At 40.2% G+C, this 20,318-nt stretch overlaps 1 protein-coding gene across 2 annotated transcripts in view; it reads right to left on the reverse strand.

Annotated features, from left to right (window-relative positions):
• Nucleotides 1–20,318, reverse strand: part of SBF2 (SET binding factor 2) — a 266,379-nt gene that overhangs the window by 88,620 nt on the left and 157,441 nt on the right. For both annotated transcript variants that reach the window (XM_063289456.1, XM_063289454.1), the window contains exon 16: nucleotides 19,163–19,312. In XM_063289456.1, the coding sequence (XP_063145526.1) occupies nucleotides 19,163–19,312 (150 nt within the window). The remainder of the gene's footprint in view (nucleotides 1–19,162; nucleotides 19,313–20,318) is intronic.

The raw sequence follows: 20,318 nt of genomic DNA on the forward strand, positions 1-20,318 counted from the left end.
TTGCCGGCTCAATGAAACCCCTAGCCAGGTTTTTGTCAATGAACTCCCTTAGCGTGGTAAGCTCTTTAGGAGACATGGGGTATATTTTTGGGTGAGGCAACTTTACATTTGGTAAAAACTCAATGGCACAGTCCGTTTTTCGGTGGGGTGGCAAGCGATCCGCTTCTTTTTCCCCAAATACTTCAGCAAAATCCTGATACTGATTGGGTAGTCCTTCAAGAGGGTGAAGCGTTTGCACAGTAGTATACGCTACCCCCCCACCCTCCATGTCCTCCAGTAAGTCCTTTTCGGGTACTTTGTAAAATCCATCTGCAAACGTTACAGTTCTATGGAGCCAGTTGATAAAAGGGTTTTGTTGCACAAACCAAGGCATTCCCAGGATTACCAGAGGGCCCCCCACTGGAGCTACCACAAATGGCAGCTTTTCTTGATGGGAGCCCATCTGCAAAGCGACCAGTCCCGTGGAAAGATTAACTGCTTTCCCTCCCGCCATAGTTCCATCCAATTGGGTGAAAATCATGGGTCTTGCCAAAGGGAACGTGGGCAGTTCGAGAGCTGCTACCACGTCAGGGTGCATTAGGGAACGGGAGCAACCCGAGTCTAGCATAGCCCACACTTCCACAGTTTTGGTTTTTGAGCTCAGTTTAACTTTAACAGTCAGTGTGGGGAAGTTTCCACTCACCGAATCATGGTTACGCCCGGTTTCTTCCACCTGCCCTAGGGCGCCCTTCAAGGCAGGTGGTAGGCTTTTCCCGCCGGCTGCTCGAATTGCAACTCTTCCTCCTCTTCTCCGAAGGATAGGTCGGGGGGGTCCAGTTCTGCGAGGGCCGCCTTCAGTTTTCGCGGTGGAGCAGGAGCAGGCATCTTTACCGTGGGTTTCGTCTGTCGTTCCTCAGGACGGCGTCTCGGGCACGACGTGGCTCGATGCCCGTCTTTCCCACATCTGAGGCACTGACCCTTGGAGAACCGTTGCTCCCTCTCCTCTTCCCAGGTTTTCGGTTTGGGGCGGCTGGCAAGTCCAGATGTGCGCGCTCCTCTAGCAAGACGTGTTTGTCTAAGCTCTTTGGTATGGGCGTAGGTTCGTAGGGCATTTTCTGCGCTTCCCGCCAACTGAATCCACCCATATAACGTTTTGGGATCGTCTCTGCCTAGCGCCCATCGAAGGATTTCGGGTTCTAGCCCCTGCTTGAACAATTCGATGATTGTTGGCTCAGACCAGTCTTCCACTTTTCCTGCTAAAGCTTTAAACTCCAACGCATATTTAGCAACTGAGAGGGACCCTTGGTAGAGTTTGCGCAGGTCATTTTTGGCCGTTTCTTGGGCTAGGGGGTCTTCGAAATGCTCCTTGAGTGCCCACAAAAATTCATCGAAGTCCTCTAACTCAGTTGCCTCAGCTTGGCATAGTTGCACATACCAATCCGCTGCCCTTCCTCTCAGCTTGTTGGCAATGAAATTGACCTTGCCATGTTCAGACTGAAAGTTCCGACCCCAATCTTCTATATAATGCTTGGCATTCGTAATAAAGAAGGAGAGCGTTGCGGGATCCCCATCAAACTTCACTCCAAATGGTGGGAAGGTTCTTACCGGCTCAGCTGGCTGTGGCGGTGCCGCGAATGACAGCGTACGCCGAGCCCCCACAAGTGGTCGATCCCTAGGGGGTCTTGCCTCTCGCTCTCCCCTTTGATGGGCTGATCGAGTCTTACTTCTCCCCCGGGTCGACAGGGTGCTGTGCCTGGGGTACTGTGACGGCTCTTCCTCCCAATCCTCCGGGGTGGGCTCTGCCACTCTGGGCTGATCCTCTCTGGGTAGATCCTTGAGGATCGTCACTATTAAATCCATTTTATCTTCCAATGCCCTCATACGGGCCGGAGTGACCGGCTCCTCCGGGGGTTGGTTGGTTATCACCACCTTCGGTGACAAGGGGACTTCGTGCTCCCAGGCCAATTGGGGAGACCCCCTCCCCGTGGTTCTTTCCATAACAGATCTCTGTTCACTCCTGAGACTCTCCTGTATGGATGTCAGCAGCTCGTCCAATTGGGTATCTCGCAACTCCCGACGTGCTGCTCTTTGCGCTCTCGAGGTTAGCGCTGGCCGGCTTTTGGCCACCTCCCGCTCTTCTTCGCCTCCCTCACTTACGCGAAGTTGAGGTTCGGTCATCGCTGGCGTTCCCTCTTATCCAAGGATTGGATGGGGCCAGCGGAAAATGGAAAAAATGATTCTCAGCTTTATGTAATGATTTGCCTAAACCCAAATACTCAGTCTCACAAGCTCGGGCTTAAAGATAACTGATTTATTAAAGGAATAGTATGCAAATACAGAGAAAGCTGAGAATGAGCAAAAGCGCGCCAAATACAAACTTAAAAGCCTTGCTTGTGGGCAGGTCCCGCCCCGTCGCTCGTCAGGACGCTCCCCCTCCCAGGTGCTGAATGCCGTTAGATGCGCCTGGGAACGTAACCTTGAACAGGAGCGCAAACCCAAACATGCATTCCAAGCCCTCAAAACAAGGGAGTGTAACAGAATGGAAAAACCCCGGGTGAAGGGATACGGAACAGAGAATGACATGTGAAACGTTACAATGTTAACCAGACATTAGAATGTGAACATGACAACTGCCATCATTAAGTGAGGACTACCTATACTTCTCAGTCTTTTTATGTAAGAAGTTTCATCCAATGAGGTCATTTGTTGTTTCAAAAGGAGAAGTCTGCTGATAAACAGGGTTCTAATACTTCTATTCAAAATTAGAAGAACAAATAAAAGGAAAACATATTCTCTTCAGATAATTTTTATTACTGAACAGATTAACAACTAACTGAACAATTGATTTATGTCTCCCTAGAGAGCTTCTGAAAGAGCCAGTTTGGTGCAGCAGTTAAGGGACTGGGCTAAAAACCAGGAGACCTGCCTGAGTTCTAGTTCTGCCTTAGGCACAAAGCCAGCTGGGTCACCTTGGGCCAGTCTCTCTCTCTCAGCCCTAGGAAGAAGGCAATGGCAAACCACTTCCAAGAAACCTTGCCAAGAAAACTGCAGGTAGTCCAGGCAGTCAACAGTGATTTGAAGGCATGCGCGCGCGTACACACACAGACACACAAAGCTTTTACATTATTTTTGAGCTGTCCTCATTAGGTTAATAATTTAAAAGGATGTAGTCCTTAACACAGAAATTATGCTTACAACAATACATTGTGTTGTCATAGTTTTCCCTTGAGTGCTCTACTTGTGAAAGCAGCCTAGCAGTCTTTAAAAAATGCAGATTGCTAACTGCAAATATTTCAAGGAAATGCTACAAGGATTAAAAAGAAATTCTGTCTAGTACTGTCATTTCAGCAGGATAATGATGCAGAACAGTGTAACAGTAAAACATTAAATCAGAACTTGAGACATAGTGGAATGGGAAAAAATATCCTTTAGAGATTATGGTTTTCATAATTGGCAGTATGTTAAAGACTACTATTACCTCAAATCTAATTACAATTTATCAAAATCACATGTAACATAAATGCTTTCAGAATTTTTGTCTACTCCTCCATGCTGCAAGACTTTAAAAATAAAGGCACTCAGACGTGCTGACGCTCTGTTTACATAGAGTTGTATCTTCAGTTTTTTTCACTGATAGTTCGGATCAAGAATTCAGTTTGTCTCAGAAAGCAAAACCAGGTTGCGGAAGATCAGGAGATTGCAAGAAGTCCTGCTCCTCCTCCGATGAAGTCCAGTAGATTCAAAGCCAAATCTCTAATGAACAGATTTAAGGGAGGTGCTCCCAGGAAAATGCCAATATCTGAATTATTGCCAAATTATCACTGACCTGTCCGACAGTCAAGAGTACCAATAAATAAGACAACCCAGAGCTCTGGAAACAAAAAGTAGCTCAGTTTTGAACTGTCCTCTTCTCCAACACAGGGTTGGTGGGACAGGGAACCTCTTGTAATATTTATTTGTCATTTGGAATGAGCTGTGTTGCTTCATAAAACAGTTTGTAAATTGATGTTTTGTTTGAACCTTTGTTGAAGCAATTCTGTTACGCAAAAGATTTGCACAGCCCAGTTCAGCTCTATGCAGTGTATGGTAGACTGAAGTTTTATACTCTATCAAGGGTACTAGACTTAACAGAACCCCACCTTTTAAAGGGAAATTTTCAGTACATGTAGGAAACATATAGGAAAGCTTTCTAGACATAAGCCAAGCATGCAGATGGAAGATTACTTAGGTACCCATTACTTTCAAGTTGCAATTACCCACAGATCAGGTTATATTAATTTACTACTTTGCTATCTGAGAGACTTAGGCCTAAAAAGTATCTATGGATTGTAATTTGTCAACAGGCAAATGTGTAGGGGTGGGGTGGGGATTTGCAGCTTCAATCCATATGAGCCTTATAGCTTTCCATATTTTTATTTTTTATTTATTTATCAAACAAATTTATAAGGCTGCCCAACTCTTACACTGTGACTCCGTGTGGCTTACAAAATTAAAAACCATAAAAACACAATAGACACCACCACCACCACCACCCCGGCAGTAGCAAACCTATTCATATCAGCCACTGGACCTAAAGAAACCTACTGTCATTTGAAGGTTTAAATTAAGCTTGATCTCACTGCAAACTCTACTTAAAATCTATAACCTTCAGATAAGTTTTCCATTTAACTCAGAAAGCTTGACAACATTTATTCAAAGCGTAACAAATTCTTTCTTGAACATATATAAACAGCCACATACATAACACTATTGTGTTACTGGCTTGAGAAGATTCTGGTGCTGATTATGTGATGAAATATTAAAAACAGTAAGTAGCTTACACTGTATTATAAATCACACAGATATTACTATATCCAATTCTGCCTGACTGCATTTTATTTTAATTTCGTTATTTGTGCTAAAACTATTACTTTGACATACGCATTTAAACACTTGCAAAAATGGCAAGTTAGGTAGCTTTCATTTAATTTAGAAAACATTCAGAGAAAATTTAGGAATAATTTTTGCTTTTCAAATAAATTACTTAGGCTTTATATATCACTCATAATAATTCGTCTTAACTTTTTATATGAGCTCATCTTACCATTAGTATATTTTTTCCTCCCTTTTATCTTCCTTTTTGTCTGCTGCTTTTGAAGACTCAGTCTGTACTAATTATACTTTTTATAGTGCACGTAACTTTCTTTACTTGTTTCATTTTCCCACTTAGCTTAATCTCCCCAATTTTGTCTTTACAGAGATGAATGAATTCTACCAGTTCCACTCTGTTGTTATTTTACTGTTATGTCTTCAGATTCTGCTCCAGTTGTCTTCCAGCACACAAAAAAAAGAACTTCTCCATTGTTGTTGGTCTTTTGTAGTAAAAAAAAATCAATCAATGAAACATAGAAACAAATACAAATAGTCCTACTTCCCCCCAAAAGAATAAAGACCTGAAGCGAATAAATGTTTGTTTTTTTGTGGCAGTGATCCAGACATAACAAAATATGTGATTTTCTTCCACTGAGGAATGTGCTTATCCTGTTGTACAAGACCCTTCTTCACCTTTTTTTTAACATTGCATTTTTGAAGGGATACTGCAATGTAACATAAAACATAATTGCAAACTTAATGATTCTTCTTTTAGAATTTTCCGTAATCTGCTCCTCCTCTGATATACAATCTGTTTTCCTTCTGTCCCATAATCTTCCATGAGTTTTTGATATATTCTTCCACGTACCACTCCCTCCAAACATCTTTCTATCTCTATGAATTTGGATGTCTCATACATTTCAGTTAATGGAAAATGAAATATTTTTGCCATAAACTGTGTACAAAATATTCTCTGGGTTTGATTTAGACAAGATCTGAAATGGTGAGGTACAGGGAGGAGACCACAGTAGAATATGAAATCAGGTCACTTTGTAGAAACAAATGTGTTTTTTTTATTTACACACATTTCTTTTAGATTCAAGCCGTATTTGTTTTTCTTTATGGATAAGAAGAATTCATGGGTCATACAGAAACATCGTGCTATTCCTTTTCGGGGTAAGCAACATTACACACACACACACACACAAACTACACACCACATTCTTTTCTACCAGCATTTGCATTTCTTAAATTTTATTAATCCTTTCCCAATCTTTAGTAAGCATTCTACTGGGATACCCAAATACACCCCCTTCCTCTAGTTCTTCAGCAATTATATATAATTTGCAAATGATCACTCCATTTCCCTTCTCAAATGCAACTACTATCGTCTTCAACACATTACTTTTCAGAAACATACTCCACTTATTGCATCATTTAAAAAAAAGTGTCAAGTCAGTTTTGACTCCTGGCGATTGCTTGGATAAGTCCCTGCGGTTTTGCTGGCAACATTTTTGGAAGTGATTTGCCATTGCCGTCTCCCCAGGGCTAAGAGAAAGGGACTGGCCCAGAGTTATCCATTTGGCTTTTGTGCATAAGGCAGGATTAGAACACACGGTTTCCTGGTTTCTGGCCTGCTGCCTAAACAATTAAACCAGACTGGCTCTCTACTGCATTCATCATACAATCTCTTTTACTTTTGCTGGAAAACATTTGGATACTCAGCTAACAGCACGGCATTTTCTGTATTAAAAATACATGAACTGTATGCTGATGTTCTCAACCAACCTATCTCTATCATCACCACAAAAATTCTTACACATTTATCCACAAAAACATTATATATGGTCTTATTTGCTTTTATTTGTGTTAGATGTCTTTGAAATTAATTGTATTACTTTGAAGGCATGTGGCCTACAGTCTATTAAATGCTATTAGTTCTTTTAAATGCTTAAAATTATAAAAGCACAACCCAGAAAAAAGAAAATGAAAGACAGTCAGGAACAAATATTAACAATTCAGTCTTATGAATATCTGCTCGTACACAATGCAATACATCTGCATACTGCTGAAAACTAAAAGATATTGAGCATATTTGATCCTAGATTAAAATGAAAAGCTGAAGGTTCAGAACTTTCCCAAAACTGAACTGCTAGCTCATACAATAAAATGAAGGAGTGTGAGAAGAAACTTGAATTGATAACTCAGGAGGCAAATACCTCAGAGAACAAGAAAATACTAGTTAAAGGGAAAAATAATCTAAAGAAAAGAAGAAGAGCATTATAAAATATGATGACATAACATTATCAAGAAGTTCTGGAATGGAATCTGTAGAAGAAAGGGACTAGAGACTAATAATTTTATTTTAAGAACTGATTGTATCTTCATTTCAGAGGTTATTTTTCAGAAACCAACTGAAAATTGTGACAGGTTCATGAATTCACAAAAAAATTGAATTCTCAAAAAATAATTCAATTTAAAAATAACTTGCATTCTGTAAATGAAAAGACTTTAATCAGTGCAGTCTCCCACTGATAGGCACAAAGAGGTAATTATTACTGCTTTTCCCCTTTCCCAATATTATCTCCTCTGCTTATCAGGAGGAATCCTATTATTATTTATTTATTTATTTATTTATTATCAAATTTTATCACCACCCATCTCCCCCCAAGGAGGTACTCTGGGCAGATTACAAAAAGACAAAATTTAAAATTCAATACAATTATAAAATAATAAATATAAATATAAATATAAATAAACAATAAAAATATAAAATGTGGTAAAATCCAGATGGCTGAAGATTCTGTATCAGTCCATGAGTACAAGGGATAGTCCATGAGTATTCTAAGGAACTAGCCATCCCAGGAATGACTATTCCCCTTCCCACTCCAGGAAAGCTGGCAAAATCAGGTTTTTAGTTTTTTATGGAAGTCCAGGAGCGAGGGGGCCTGTCTCACCTTCGGGAGGAGGATGTCCCAGAGGGCGGGGGCTACTGCAGAGAAGGCTCGTTTCCTGGACCTCGTCAGATGGAATTCTTTTACAGATGGGGTCCGTAACATGCCCTCTCTGCATGACCAGGTGGGACAGCTCGATGTGATGGGGACAAGACAGTCCCGCAGGTAGCCTGGCCCCATGCCATCTAGGGCTTTAAAGGTATTAACCAACACCTTGAACTGGACCCAGAAGCAAACTGGGAGCCAGTGCAGCTCATGTAGCAAAGGTGTTACATGTGCCGACCTTGGGCACCTAAAATTGCCTGCGCAGCTGTATTCTGGACCAGTTGTAGCTTTCTGATATTCTTCAAGGGTAGCCCCATGTAGAGCACATTACAGTAGTCTATATGGGAGATGACCAGGGCATGAGTGACCATTCGAAGGGCCTCTCAGTCCAGGAAAGGTCGTAACTGGCGCACAACACAAAGTTGAGCAAAGGCCCTCCTGGCCATGAATGCCACCTGGTCTTTGAGCAGGAGTTATGAGTCCAAGAGGACCCCCAAATTACGCACCGGGTCTGTCTGGGGCAGTGCGACCCCATCCAGAACTAAAGATGACAATTTCTCAGATCACCGTTAATCCACAGCCACTCCATCTCACCAGGGTTCAGCCGAAGCCTGTTGCTCCCCATCCAGGCCCCCACAGCCCCCAGGCACCTGAAGAGGGTGGTAACGGCATCACCTGAGGCACCTCACAAAGAAGGGGCTGCAGGCTGGATCTCTTGCTCTCTATCAACACTGATTGGGACTGGCCCTGGAAGGAGATGAACCAGCGCAAAACTGTGCTGCCCACCCCCAACTCCCTGAGCTGCCCCAAAAGGATACCATGGTTGATGGTATCAAAAGCAGCTGAGAGGTCAAGAAGACTCAGGATGGATGCACTGCCCACATCCCGCTCCTGCCAAAGATTATCCATAAGTGTGACCAATGCCGTTTCCGTCCCATAACCATGCCTGAAACCTGACTGAAAGGGGTCTAGATAATCCATTTCATCCAGAATCCTCTGGAGCTTCAACGCCACCACTTTCTTAACCAACTTCCCCCAAAAGGGGAGGTGGGAGACTGGATGAAAATTGTAAGGTCCAGCGATGGTTTCTTGAGGAAGGGCCGAGAGGCCCTTCAAACGGTCACTTGAACGGGGCACACTGGTGCCTCCTTAAAGGCCACCAGAAACACTCCCTCTCTCAAGGATGTATTTACCATAGCTTGGACCCAACCACACGTCACCTCCCAAGCTGCCTTCACCAGCCAGGAGGGACATGTATCTAATTGGCAAGTGGTGGTATTTACAGTCCAGAAGATCCTGTCCACTTCCTTGGGTCCAACAGGATCAAACTGTTCCCAGATAACTGGGTAAGTACACTCCCCAGGCATCTCCACAGACCCTGTCTCATGCTTGGAGTCCAACTTTGAACGGATCCAAGCGATTTTATCCTGCAGTTGCCCAGAAAACTCCTCAGCACGGCCCTTTAGATGGATTTCTGAATCCCCTTTCCCTAAAAGGGATTGGGTGATCTTAAACAGGGCTGCTGGGCAGCATTCTGAGGATGCAATAAGAGTGGAGAAATACTGACCTTTCGCCACTCTTACTGCCACAAGGTAGGCCTTAATAGCAACTCTAGATTGTATTCAGTCAAATTCAGTCTTTTGTCTTCCTCCAGCGGCGCTCTAGATGTCTCTTAATGCTCTTCAGAACCCTCAGCTCCTCCAAAAACCACAGGGAGTGTCAGGTACGATGGGACAAGAGAGGCCGCACAGCCACCTCCCTATTCCAGGCAGCAGCCAGGGCCTCCACTGGACTGTGCAGCAGACTCTTGGGTATAACCCCCAGCTCCCTCTGAAACCCTACTGGGTCCATCAGTTGCCGGGGGCGGACCAGTTGAATGGGTCCTGACTCCCTGCAGAGGGGGGTGGTATAGGAGAATCTCAAGGTCACGAGGGTGTGATCTGACCATGACAAAGGGGATAGGTGTAACTCTCCCCTCAGATCACGTTGCCACTGCTCCAACAAGAAAACCAAGTCTGGGGTGAGGCCACTGTCTTGAGTCGGGTCCCGAATTATCTGCAATAATAATTATTGCACTAGAGTTCTAAAGACAAAACAGGCTGTCCAGAAAAAGAATTGTGTGTTCCCCTTTCGGTAAGGTAAGCAGGAAACTGTTCATAGGCAAGAGGGATCCAAGCATTTGCCCTGAAGTTCCTTATTTTTCAGAAGCCTTTTCAGTAACCCAAGAGGCAGGGTAACAAATCAGGATTGTAGTTGTCTCTCAAACCTAAAGTTCTCCTTGAGTGAGGGAAGAGGGAACACAAGCAAGAGTTTGGCAGTGAAGTTCAGTAGGAAAAACAGTTTTCAGTACTGAAAAACAGTAGGAAAACAGTAGAGAAAGAGAGGAAGTGATAGAAATGTGCTGACTTACTATGGGTACAGCTATAATGGATCAAAAGGTAATCTCCTGAAGAGCTACTGATGGCAAGGGACATTTCCTGGGAACAGTTGATTGCCCACTGTGAGTGCCAGAAGGACTGTTTCTGCTGAGTAAGCAGAGATTACAGAAGTATAACAAATTTTCCCTTTATGTTAAGGGTGGACAACCTGAGAAAGAAAATAAGATGAAGTACCTATTTTATTACTGGTGGTGCCTTAAGAAACACAAGTGAAGATTAATGGAAATCACTATGGAGTCATGACCAGAACAACTTGTCAAGTATTTGCACCAAGAGCAAACTTACAATGTTCTTTGAAGAAAAAGTTGAAAGATTAGAGCAGCACGTGGCTGCATTTCAGCTGATGAGAAAGAATGAAAATGTATCAAATCAAAGAAAGGAAGAAGAAGTACAATAGGAACTGACAGAGGAAATAGCTCTCCATGAGGAAGACAATCAAAGGAACAAGCCCTGCAGATGAAAGTGACAACTAGAAAAGACACAGAAGATAAACTGCACTGCTGGAGCTCAGAAATTGCTTTAGAACTCTTATAAAAATGAAGTCGCACGTGCACCCCGCCCCCACACACACTCTGAGCTTTCTGGGGAAGAAAGTAGCAAAGTCTGGGAGCATTAACACCCATAAAGGTAAAGGTAAAGGTTTCCCTTGACGTAAAGTCCAGTCGTGTCCGACTCTAGGGGGCGGTGCTCATCTCCGTTTCTAAGCCTTAGAGCCAGCGTTGTCATAGACACTTCTGGGTCATGTGGCCAGCATGACGACTTGGAACGCCGTTACCTTCCCGCCGAAGCGGTACCTATTGATCTACTCACTTTTGCATGTTTTCGAACTGCTAGGTGAGCAGGAGCTGGGATTAACAACGGGAGCTCACCCCGCCGCACGGTTTCGAACCGCTGACCTTCCGATCGACAGCTCAGCGGTTTAACCTGCAGCGCCACCGCGTCCCTGCACCCATTAACACCCATACCCACACATATTTTGCCTAGAAAGGGGAGGCATGTAGCTAGGCCCAAGGAAACAATGTTTAGTTTGCAATAGAGAAATATCTAAAAGGTTGTCATGTCTAACAGTGGGTGGACCTGTTTATCACTGGGTAAGTATGTCACTGAAAGGGAACTAGGGTTGATAATAAAAGAAAATAAATTCAGACTAAATAATAGGGGAAATTTCCTAATACTAGAAGCCATTAAGCAGTGAAGCAATTGTGGCCTCCCCTACAGTGGAGCTTTTTCAACTGGAGATAGTTTATGGATTTCTGCACTAAGCTGGAGGTTGTACTAGTTGGCCTATGAAGTTCCTTCCAACTTATACCTCCTACAGTACTTTCTCTATAGAAAATATTTGGGTTAAAATAATTGGAGGAATGAACTACTATAGTCTGTTCAATCAAACAAAAATTACTTACTTACTAATTATATTTTTATACAACACAAAGGTTCACAGTGGTTTCTGGTTAAAAACAATAATATCAAAAACAATACCTCACCGTACGTAATACAAAAGCATAACACATCTTTTAAAAGCATCTCATATGTTGAGCTTATTAATAACTGCTATTACCAGCTTTTAACCCCCTATTCCTACCCAGTCCTTCTAAATAGCTCTGCTTCAACAGCCTAAAGATCAGAAGCCAAAATGTCATCCATATTTCTGATGGGAAACTCTTCCATTGGGTTGAAGAAAAGCAGAGGTTTCTTACTCTCTTCTAAATCTCCCATGGAGAAGAACCTTATTTGGAAAGTGTGCACTACATGGATGGGACCCATTTGAAGCATATGCTTGCACAGGCCCCCAGGTGCCAAGCCATGCAGGGCTTTGTAGGTTGAAGTCAGCAGTTTGAATTGTTCCAATAGAAGAGAGTATCTGTAGCTCAGGGTTGTACTGTGGAGTCCTTGGTGCTCTCTGAGCTTGGTTGTTTGCTTGCAGATGTTTCATTACCCAACTAGATAACATCATCAGGGCTAGTGAGTGCTACTGTATATAAACAGGGAGCAAACCCCACACTCAACAGCCTTGATGATGTTACCTAGTTGGGTAATGAAACATCTACAAGCAAACAACCAAGCTCAGAGAGCACCAAGGACTCCACAGTTTGAACTGTATCTGGAAGCATAATAATAATAACAACAACAACAACAATAATAATAGTAATAACAACAACAACAGCCACTGCCACTGCCAGTTGGTGTAGTGGTTAAGGTGCTGGCCTAGAAACCAGAAGACTGTGAGTTCTAGGCCTCTCTTAAGTCACCTCCTGGCTGGGTGACTTTGGGCCAGTCACTCTCTTTCAGCCCAGCCCATCTCACAGGGTTGTTGTTGTGGGATAAAATAGGAGGCAGGAGTATTAGGTATGTTCACCACCTTGAGTTATATATAAAAAAGACAGGATAAAAATCTCCTCCCCACTCCTCTTCCTCCTCCTCCTCCCTCCCCCTTTTCCAAAAGCAAACTGCAGATATTTAGAGATACATGGAATACTAGAGAAGGAAGACGTTAACTAACACAACACCTGTTGGTAGTTCATTCTGCCAAACATGATATTTCCAGGAAATTCCTATCTCATGTTGCTGGCAAATTTCTGTTGTAGAGGCTTGAAGAATGCACAAGGGATTAGCTAGACTTCATATTAAGCAACAGGGAAGTGAAATCAGCAGGAACACTGATGAAAAAGTGATTATGTAATCTTCGAATTACTGATTTTAAGTGAAGATGAATATAGTTGATTGCTTATGTTGGACATGAAGAAAATGGATTTTCATAAACTTGGTGCATTGATAAGTCAGATTCCATAACAGGTGGAGCTAACTGAAAAGGAACTGATGGTGGGTGAGCAGTCCTAAGAAACCAAGTACTAAAGGCAGGACAGCACATAATTCCAATGGGGGGAAAAAAGGCAGAGAAGTTGGCAGTGTGGCTACACAAAAGCTTAGCAAAGATCTGAAAACAAAATAGATACATCTAGAAGGGAGAAATCACCAAAGAATAGTACATGCAGGTAATCTGGAACTGCTAGGATGGTGTGAGAAAAAATAAAGCATAAAATGTGGGAGGCTGGCAAAAAAATGGTAAGAACAACAAAACAGGTTTCTTAGATATATTTAACATAAAAGGAAAATAATCGGTACACTAACTTGCTCAGTAAATAAATCAAAACATTTACAGGTAGCAAAAAAAGGTACCATCAGTCAAAGTCTTTTTTGATGGTACCATGAGCTCTTTACGGGAGTGCAGATGAAGCATTTCTCTATGAATCTTTAGAGCAGCCACAGGATGCAGAGACTGCGGGGAGCATGACTGAAGCAGCTGCACAAGCCTGGAGGAAAAACATGGCTGTTTTAATGATGTGAGGAGCTAACTTTGTATGCACTCACATGGGTTACGAAGCATCTCTTTTGGCACCTCCTTTGGAGGATTTGCACAGCCTAACTACTTTTCCTTCGCTGCTTCGCTTGTATTCTCAGCAAAGCATTTTGGTTCTATGAAAACCTATTCTTAGGTAAAGTTTGGTTATAACCTCATTAAAAAGGGAACATAGAACCATTATAAGTGTAACTGTTCAGACAATAGTTAATTCCATATGCTTTCTACTTTTAAAAAGTCTTACAAATATTTATTATTTTCCCACTTATAGAAACAAGGAAAAAACTGTGCTCTCAGAGACTCTGTCCTTCACATTTTCAAATTTTATCTATTTTTTCAGTAATTCACCTTCTTTTGATACATGGGAGAAACTGTGTGAAAAAGATGGATTTACTTTAATTGAACAGTTTCAGCATTGCATTAACTTTAAGCCCTAGTTAATGCACAAAGAACAAGACAGGGAAAGTAATGTGATATACATAAACACCTCAGGTGAAATAAAACATAAGTATGTTAAATTTTTTATTCAACGAATCCTTTTGCCACAGATATTCTTAAAACAGTTTTATTGCATGATATATTCTATTGAATGCATGACCATTTATTAGTTTGATTTATAAGAAGCATAAAATTAAATCTTATTTGTGGCCATAAGAAATCAAACCAAGTTTTAGTATTTCAGACTGAATTGTTTTAGAAAAATCCTTCTATTTTTATTTTATTTACATTCACATTAATTTACACAGACACTAAAACATGAGTTTTGATGGGAAAACTGCAACACTGGCTTAAGAGAATGTAGACCACCACCATGCTAGAAGGGGTAGTCTGTAGCCCATGGCTACTATAGTCACCTAGCCTTTTTAAAAATGGTTCCTAGAGTTCTCTCTAACCCTGAGGCATTTACTATTGCTCAATCTAACCTACCTGATAAGAATATTGTGACTGAAAATCGGAAATGAGAGAACCACAGTACACTGCCTTGAGCATCTTGAAGGAAATGCAGAACAGTATAAGTATTCAGATGACAGAGTTTAACGTAGATCACAGCATTCTTAGTATCTGCCTAATCAACCAGATGAGCTGTATTCAGTAATATTAGATTTGATTGAATCTCAACTAAAATATACAACATCTACAGAAAGAAAAAGTTGATATTACCAGTACTAGCTTTTTCCACAGCTCACTGACATGGTACTCTATGAGCTAAATGGCCAGCTATATAAGTTGTTATCAGCCCAGGGCAAGGAACTTGTGTCATCAGCTCCTGATTAGGCTTTAGCAGTTTTTCTTGAAGAGACAGTTGGGACAGCCTATCCTCCACTTACTTTGAGGTCACTTAAAGCCTAAGGTGTTTATCTGCCCTACTTTAGAGAGGACAGTCCTCTAGAATGACCTGAAATCTTGATACTTCTTTCTTTAACATGCAGCCATCAGCCTTCAATTGGAAGTGAAAAATCTCCCATTCTGTTTAATACTAGGTGAAGAAACAAAACTGATTTTTGTAAGCTGCTCTGAGTCACTTGCTGAGAAGGGTGGCTATAGAAATCGAATGAATGAATGAATGAATGAATAAATAAATAGGCAATCTTTCTTCTTTCCTTAGACTGAAGACTGAAATTTAACACCTAGCTCAACTAGTAACTTGAGTCATAGGCCTTCAAGGAGATATGTGGATAAAATAGGCTGAGCATATTTCCTTGAGACAAAAACAGGACATTGGGATGGCAAAACGGGATGGGGTTAAAAAAGGGACATTGCGATGGCAAAACAGGGCAGGGCTGGGCAACGGGCTGGATCGGCAGGCAGGAACTTCTCTGGTTTTCTTGGGCTGGGAACCTTCGGATTCCTTCGTTTGCGAGAGGCAAAGCTGGGCTGGACAGCCTAGTGAACGGTTGTCCCCGACAAGCCGTTCCTCCTCTGGCTGTGCTTTTATGTTCTTTTCTTCCCACCGTTTCAAGGCAGGAGCCAATCGGCTCGCCCTTTGATCACCGCATATCAGCTGATCCTGTTTTTTTCTTTTTAGGTTTCCTGCCGGGTTGAGCTCTGCGGTTTTTTTCCTGCTGTTTCTGCTGAGCTCCCCTTCCTTCCACTCAAAGTCAGACTGCATTCTGACAGGTTCGCAGGAACTTTCAAATTTTTAAGTAAGGTTTTTAAGAAAACGGGACAAAATGGACATTTATATTAAAACGATGGGACGGTCTGGAAATGTTAAAAAAACGGGACTGTCCCATTCAAAATGGGATGTATGGTCAGCCTAGGATAAAAGCAATTTCTAAATGTTCAGTGAACTGTTTAGGTGAAAAGACTAGAAAAATGAAAACAAATGCAAAAGAATAATCAAACAAACATACATTTGGTACAATACAACACTGCTCTGTAGCTTCTGAATATAAATACGGAAGTAAACCAGCATTTCTATAGTCAATTCTACTTCTCCCCCACCCCCATCTAATACATGTGGACATTTTCTTCTGCTGGGCTGATAAAATTGCCACAGTTAGGAAAGGAAGATGTACAGCAATAAAATGCAGGAAATATAACAGACAATGTTGTTAACTCAGAAAAATTATAATGGATATGAAAATAACTTCTGCAGAATGTCTTACAACAAATGATATTCTAGTTAAATTCAAAGTAAATTATGCAAGCCTGAAGTCTATCTACTCAAGACCTAAAGCCTGGAAACTAACCGAGTTATGTGGATCTCAAACAGAGATATTTTAATTATAATTCACAGAAATTGAATAGGAACAATTACAAAGCAATCTAGTTTTTAATTGATACATTATCTGCAAAAATCTTGAAAATTAATGCAATCACAAATAAATGGATAAATGAATGTGCATATCGAGGGAGCTTTGTTTGGGAAAGTCCCTCAAGTCTTCCTTGTGTAAAAATAAAGGAATTTATGGGAAGAAATTTTGAGAAACAGAAGATACAACTTTTGACACTTTGTTTTAAGTATTTAAGTTTTGCCTTTTATGTTAGAATTTATTATACTACTCTATGTTTTTCAGACTAGATAGCCTAAAGATAATACTGGGTTGTAGTTAACAATTATATGATGGGAAAAAATGGCAATTCTATATTTTGGCCAGTTTTGCTTGGCTTGCACTTGAACTTAAAATGTATTTTTGTATTAAAGTCATCTGTACTTTGCACATATACTAAAACTGAGTTTTTCCTACATATTTTAGGTTAGTGCTTTATGTACTGTTATATTCTCTTTCATGTGAATCCTGTTACGGCACATTAATTTTTATAGTTCAAACTTTCTTTTTTATGAAGATTGATTTTGAGGGAGCTGTGAATCAAAGTTTATTAGACAGAGATATGCTCAATTCCCATGCTCATTATCTTTTTACTGTATTATTGTATTGGCATAAATAAAGGTAAATGATGGCTAATAAATCTACTGACTATTTTAATATGTTATCCTTACAAGCGTCTCACAACCTGGATTGAACACTATTATTTTGTCATTGCTAAAAACAGAGCTTTAATTATGGTACAGTAATACTGGATATTGAGGAAAAATAACTCATTGGTCATCAAATAAGAATGTCACCAATTGCCTCTGGATGTTTCCAGGCAGATAGTCTGCTACCAACCATAATGTATTGTGCGACTCTTTCATCTTTTTCTTCTTAAAGAATCTGTTCTTGGAAAAAGTACAGAAGATATGGAAAACAAATAATGGTCTCAAATAGAAAACTAATTGTCTGGAAAGTCTCATCCAGCAGTAGCCTCACTCTCATTTCTGTATAACCTGTCCAAGTGAAACCAAAGGCTTTATTTGGTTCAAAGTGTTCGCATGTCCAAAGAGATAATATGCATTACATTATGCTCTAATTTGTTTGCTGAATACAAACATCATTTTAGAGTCTGAAGACATAATATCTGTTTTAAGCATTTAAAACTCAACAACTCAAACAATTTACTTCTCTGCTTATTGGGCATATAAGCATTTCAAATTTGAAGAACCCCAATTACAATTCTGAGTATTTTTATTAATGAAAAGTGAATAGCACTTGTTCACAGCCTTACCTTTTATAGGTTTTGATAGTGTTAAAGTTCCACATGAAACACTGAATTTATTTCAAAATTCCTGAGCATTTTTACTTCAAAATTATGTATTTATACTCCTAATGCATAATTTTCCAACATAGGTAGGTTCATTTTTTATCGATTCCAATGGAGGAAAAAGTATGATATTAGATACAAAAATGTATATGGATTTTTCAATTTCCTGACTGTATCTTCAAATACAGAGATTTTTAAAATTCTGTTGTGATTTTCATAAAGCTGCCTATTAGTTAAATTTCTTAATTTATAAACATATTTTGAAATGCAATTTGTATCCAATAATTATTCCCATTTTAAATCCTAAACACTTGTGTAAGATCATACTGATTCTGAGTATCAGCAAATTGCACAGGCATAAAGTAACCTGAAAAAATAACTCTGAAGTCAGAAACCTCTTTTGAACAGGAAAAGAAAAAAAATACATGTCACAAACACAAATTAATTAATATGATTCATTTCAACTAAACATTCTTTCTTTGTACAATGATACTTGGAGTTTAAGCTCTCCCATAACATGTTTTTTCTCTTGCATAAATGAAAGTGTTAAGATTCAAAAGCAATTAAAACAATTATTTGAATGGTTATTTTATGAAATGGTGATGAGCTAGGATGTTTCTTCAACCACTAATCACAAATAACAATCATCACTCTCGAAAGCAGTGGAAGCAATGATCTTGACCCCTAGAGTACAGTGGGTTCCCATTCCAGGGATTTTCCAGGAACTTGTGGTTCCTGTGCTGGCCAGCCAAAGAAGGCTGCAATAACAACCCCATCTCATTAGGAAAAAGTCCTGTAAATATAAGTAACAGATGCTTAACCAATCGAATGCTGCCTTTGTAGGTGCATGAGCAGTGAGGATACTGGAATAGCAATAGGCCTGGGCTTTGCCACTCCAGTATCTTCACTGTTTCATGCTTCCAAAGGCATATCTAATTGATTCAGCCGCCTGGCAGTGTTCATTTCATGAATTCTTTCTTCAAAATAGCATCCAGCATATTGGTTGTAGCATTAAGAGAAAGAAAAGGCTATTGCTGTCACCAAGTAAAAGCAGGGCAAGGGTGTGGGTGGGTGCCGAGAGGAAGTGAGACAGGTGAATGGAGGAAAGATGGTAACAACAAGGCAAGCTCTCTTGCATGAGGCACTTAACTGCAACCAAAACACGAAACACAACAACTGCATGTCTTAATGACCAATGCTGAGTGTAAGGCAAATGCCTCCTTAAAAAGATACACAGATCCTCTGCTCTCTTCCAATGGAGGGAGCAGTTTCATAATAATTGTCCCAAAACTACCCCAAAGCAAACAAAGGAACAAAACAGCAGAAGAAAACGAATAATGAACTCCTAGTAAAAATTTAGGTTTTAATTCTTTAATATTAAAGTAGAAGAAAATACACAGGGCAGGCTAGAATTCCCACAAACACATCAAAATAAGGTTAAATATAGGTACCTGCAAAGTACAGTTCATCATTCGTATTATGTAATCAAACTGCTGATGATCCAGGATGGCACGATTTTGCTGAACGTGGAGGCTTAGTTCCTGTGTCAAACATTGGCGAGCTGCTTTTCCTTTGAGGGCCCTCAGTGCAGCAGGCAGGGTCTAAAGAGACACAAATGCTAACAAAAGTAGGAAGCTAAAAGAACCCTAATGTTAAATTATCCTTTTCTGCTAATATTCTATAGTATTACTACTAAATAAGCCCCATCAGCAAACCTGCTATGAATTGCCCATATTAAGTTAGTGACTGAAGTCTGATTTTTGTATCTGGATAGTTTATTTCATAATTAAACATGACTTTAAATAATAAAGCAGATGGTTTAGAATTAATCAAGCAATTTTCAAGCAAGGTCTTAGTTATGGCCTAAGCACATAGAATATACTTGGATTCACAGTCTACATTTTAACTAAAGATTGAAAACCAAAAGTTTTTTCCACATGTTTGAGGAATGTTATAAAAGGGCAGATATGCCTCACATTTTTGCACTTCAAAATATAATAGAATAATAATTTTATTTTTTCATGCTTTTTCAGTTCACAGTACTTGAGCTGCTATAAATCATATAAGGATGTTTTGCTTTTTAAAAATCTAGTCAGCATGCTTAAATTGCTTTCAATCATAGTAAAAATCACATAAGTGTAACTAGGCAAAGTTAGCACAAGTTACATACTGCTGTTAATACATTCTGTATTAAATTTAGCAACGGTTTTATTAAAATTCTGAAACAGGTACAGAGGTATCCTACCAAAGTAACTTTATATTCTCTTAGATTTTCTTTATTTACTTTAGTTATGAATGAAGTAAAACTTAATATTCAGCTGTGCCTAGAACAAGCAGCTAAGCAGTATATATAAGCATACATATATTGCAGCTGGATATCTTATCAAACAACAACAATAATATACTCTAAGCATTATCACTGAACACTCCCATTTTTATAAAGGCCTTCAAAATCTGTGAAAACAACACACTAAATATGTTTGGTCTGGTGCCTCAGAGGAAGGATACTTCTGTTTTTATCTCTGTTTTTATGAATTGTTATGAGCTGTCTAGAATCATTATATGAGATAGATGGCCATATAAGCCCAATCAATCAATCAATCAATC

The sequence above is a fragment of the Candoia aspera genome, chromosome 1 (genome assembly GCF_035149785.1).
Source record: "Candoia aspera isolate rCanAsp1 chromosome 1, rCanAsp1.hap2, whole genome shotgun sequence".
In the NCBI taxonomy this organism is placed as follows: domain Eukaryota; kingdom Metazoa; phylum Chordata; class Lepidosauria; order Squamata; family Boidae; genus Candoia; species Candoia aspera.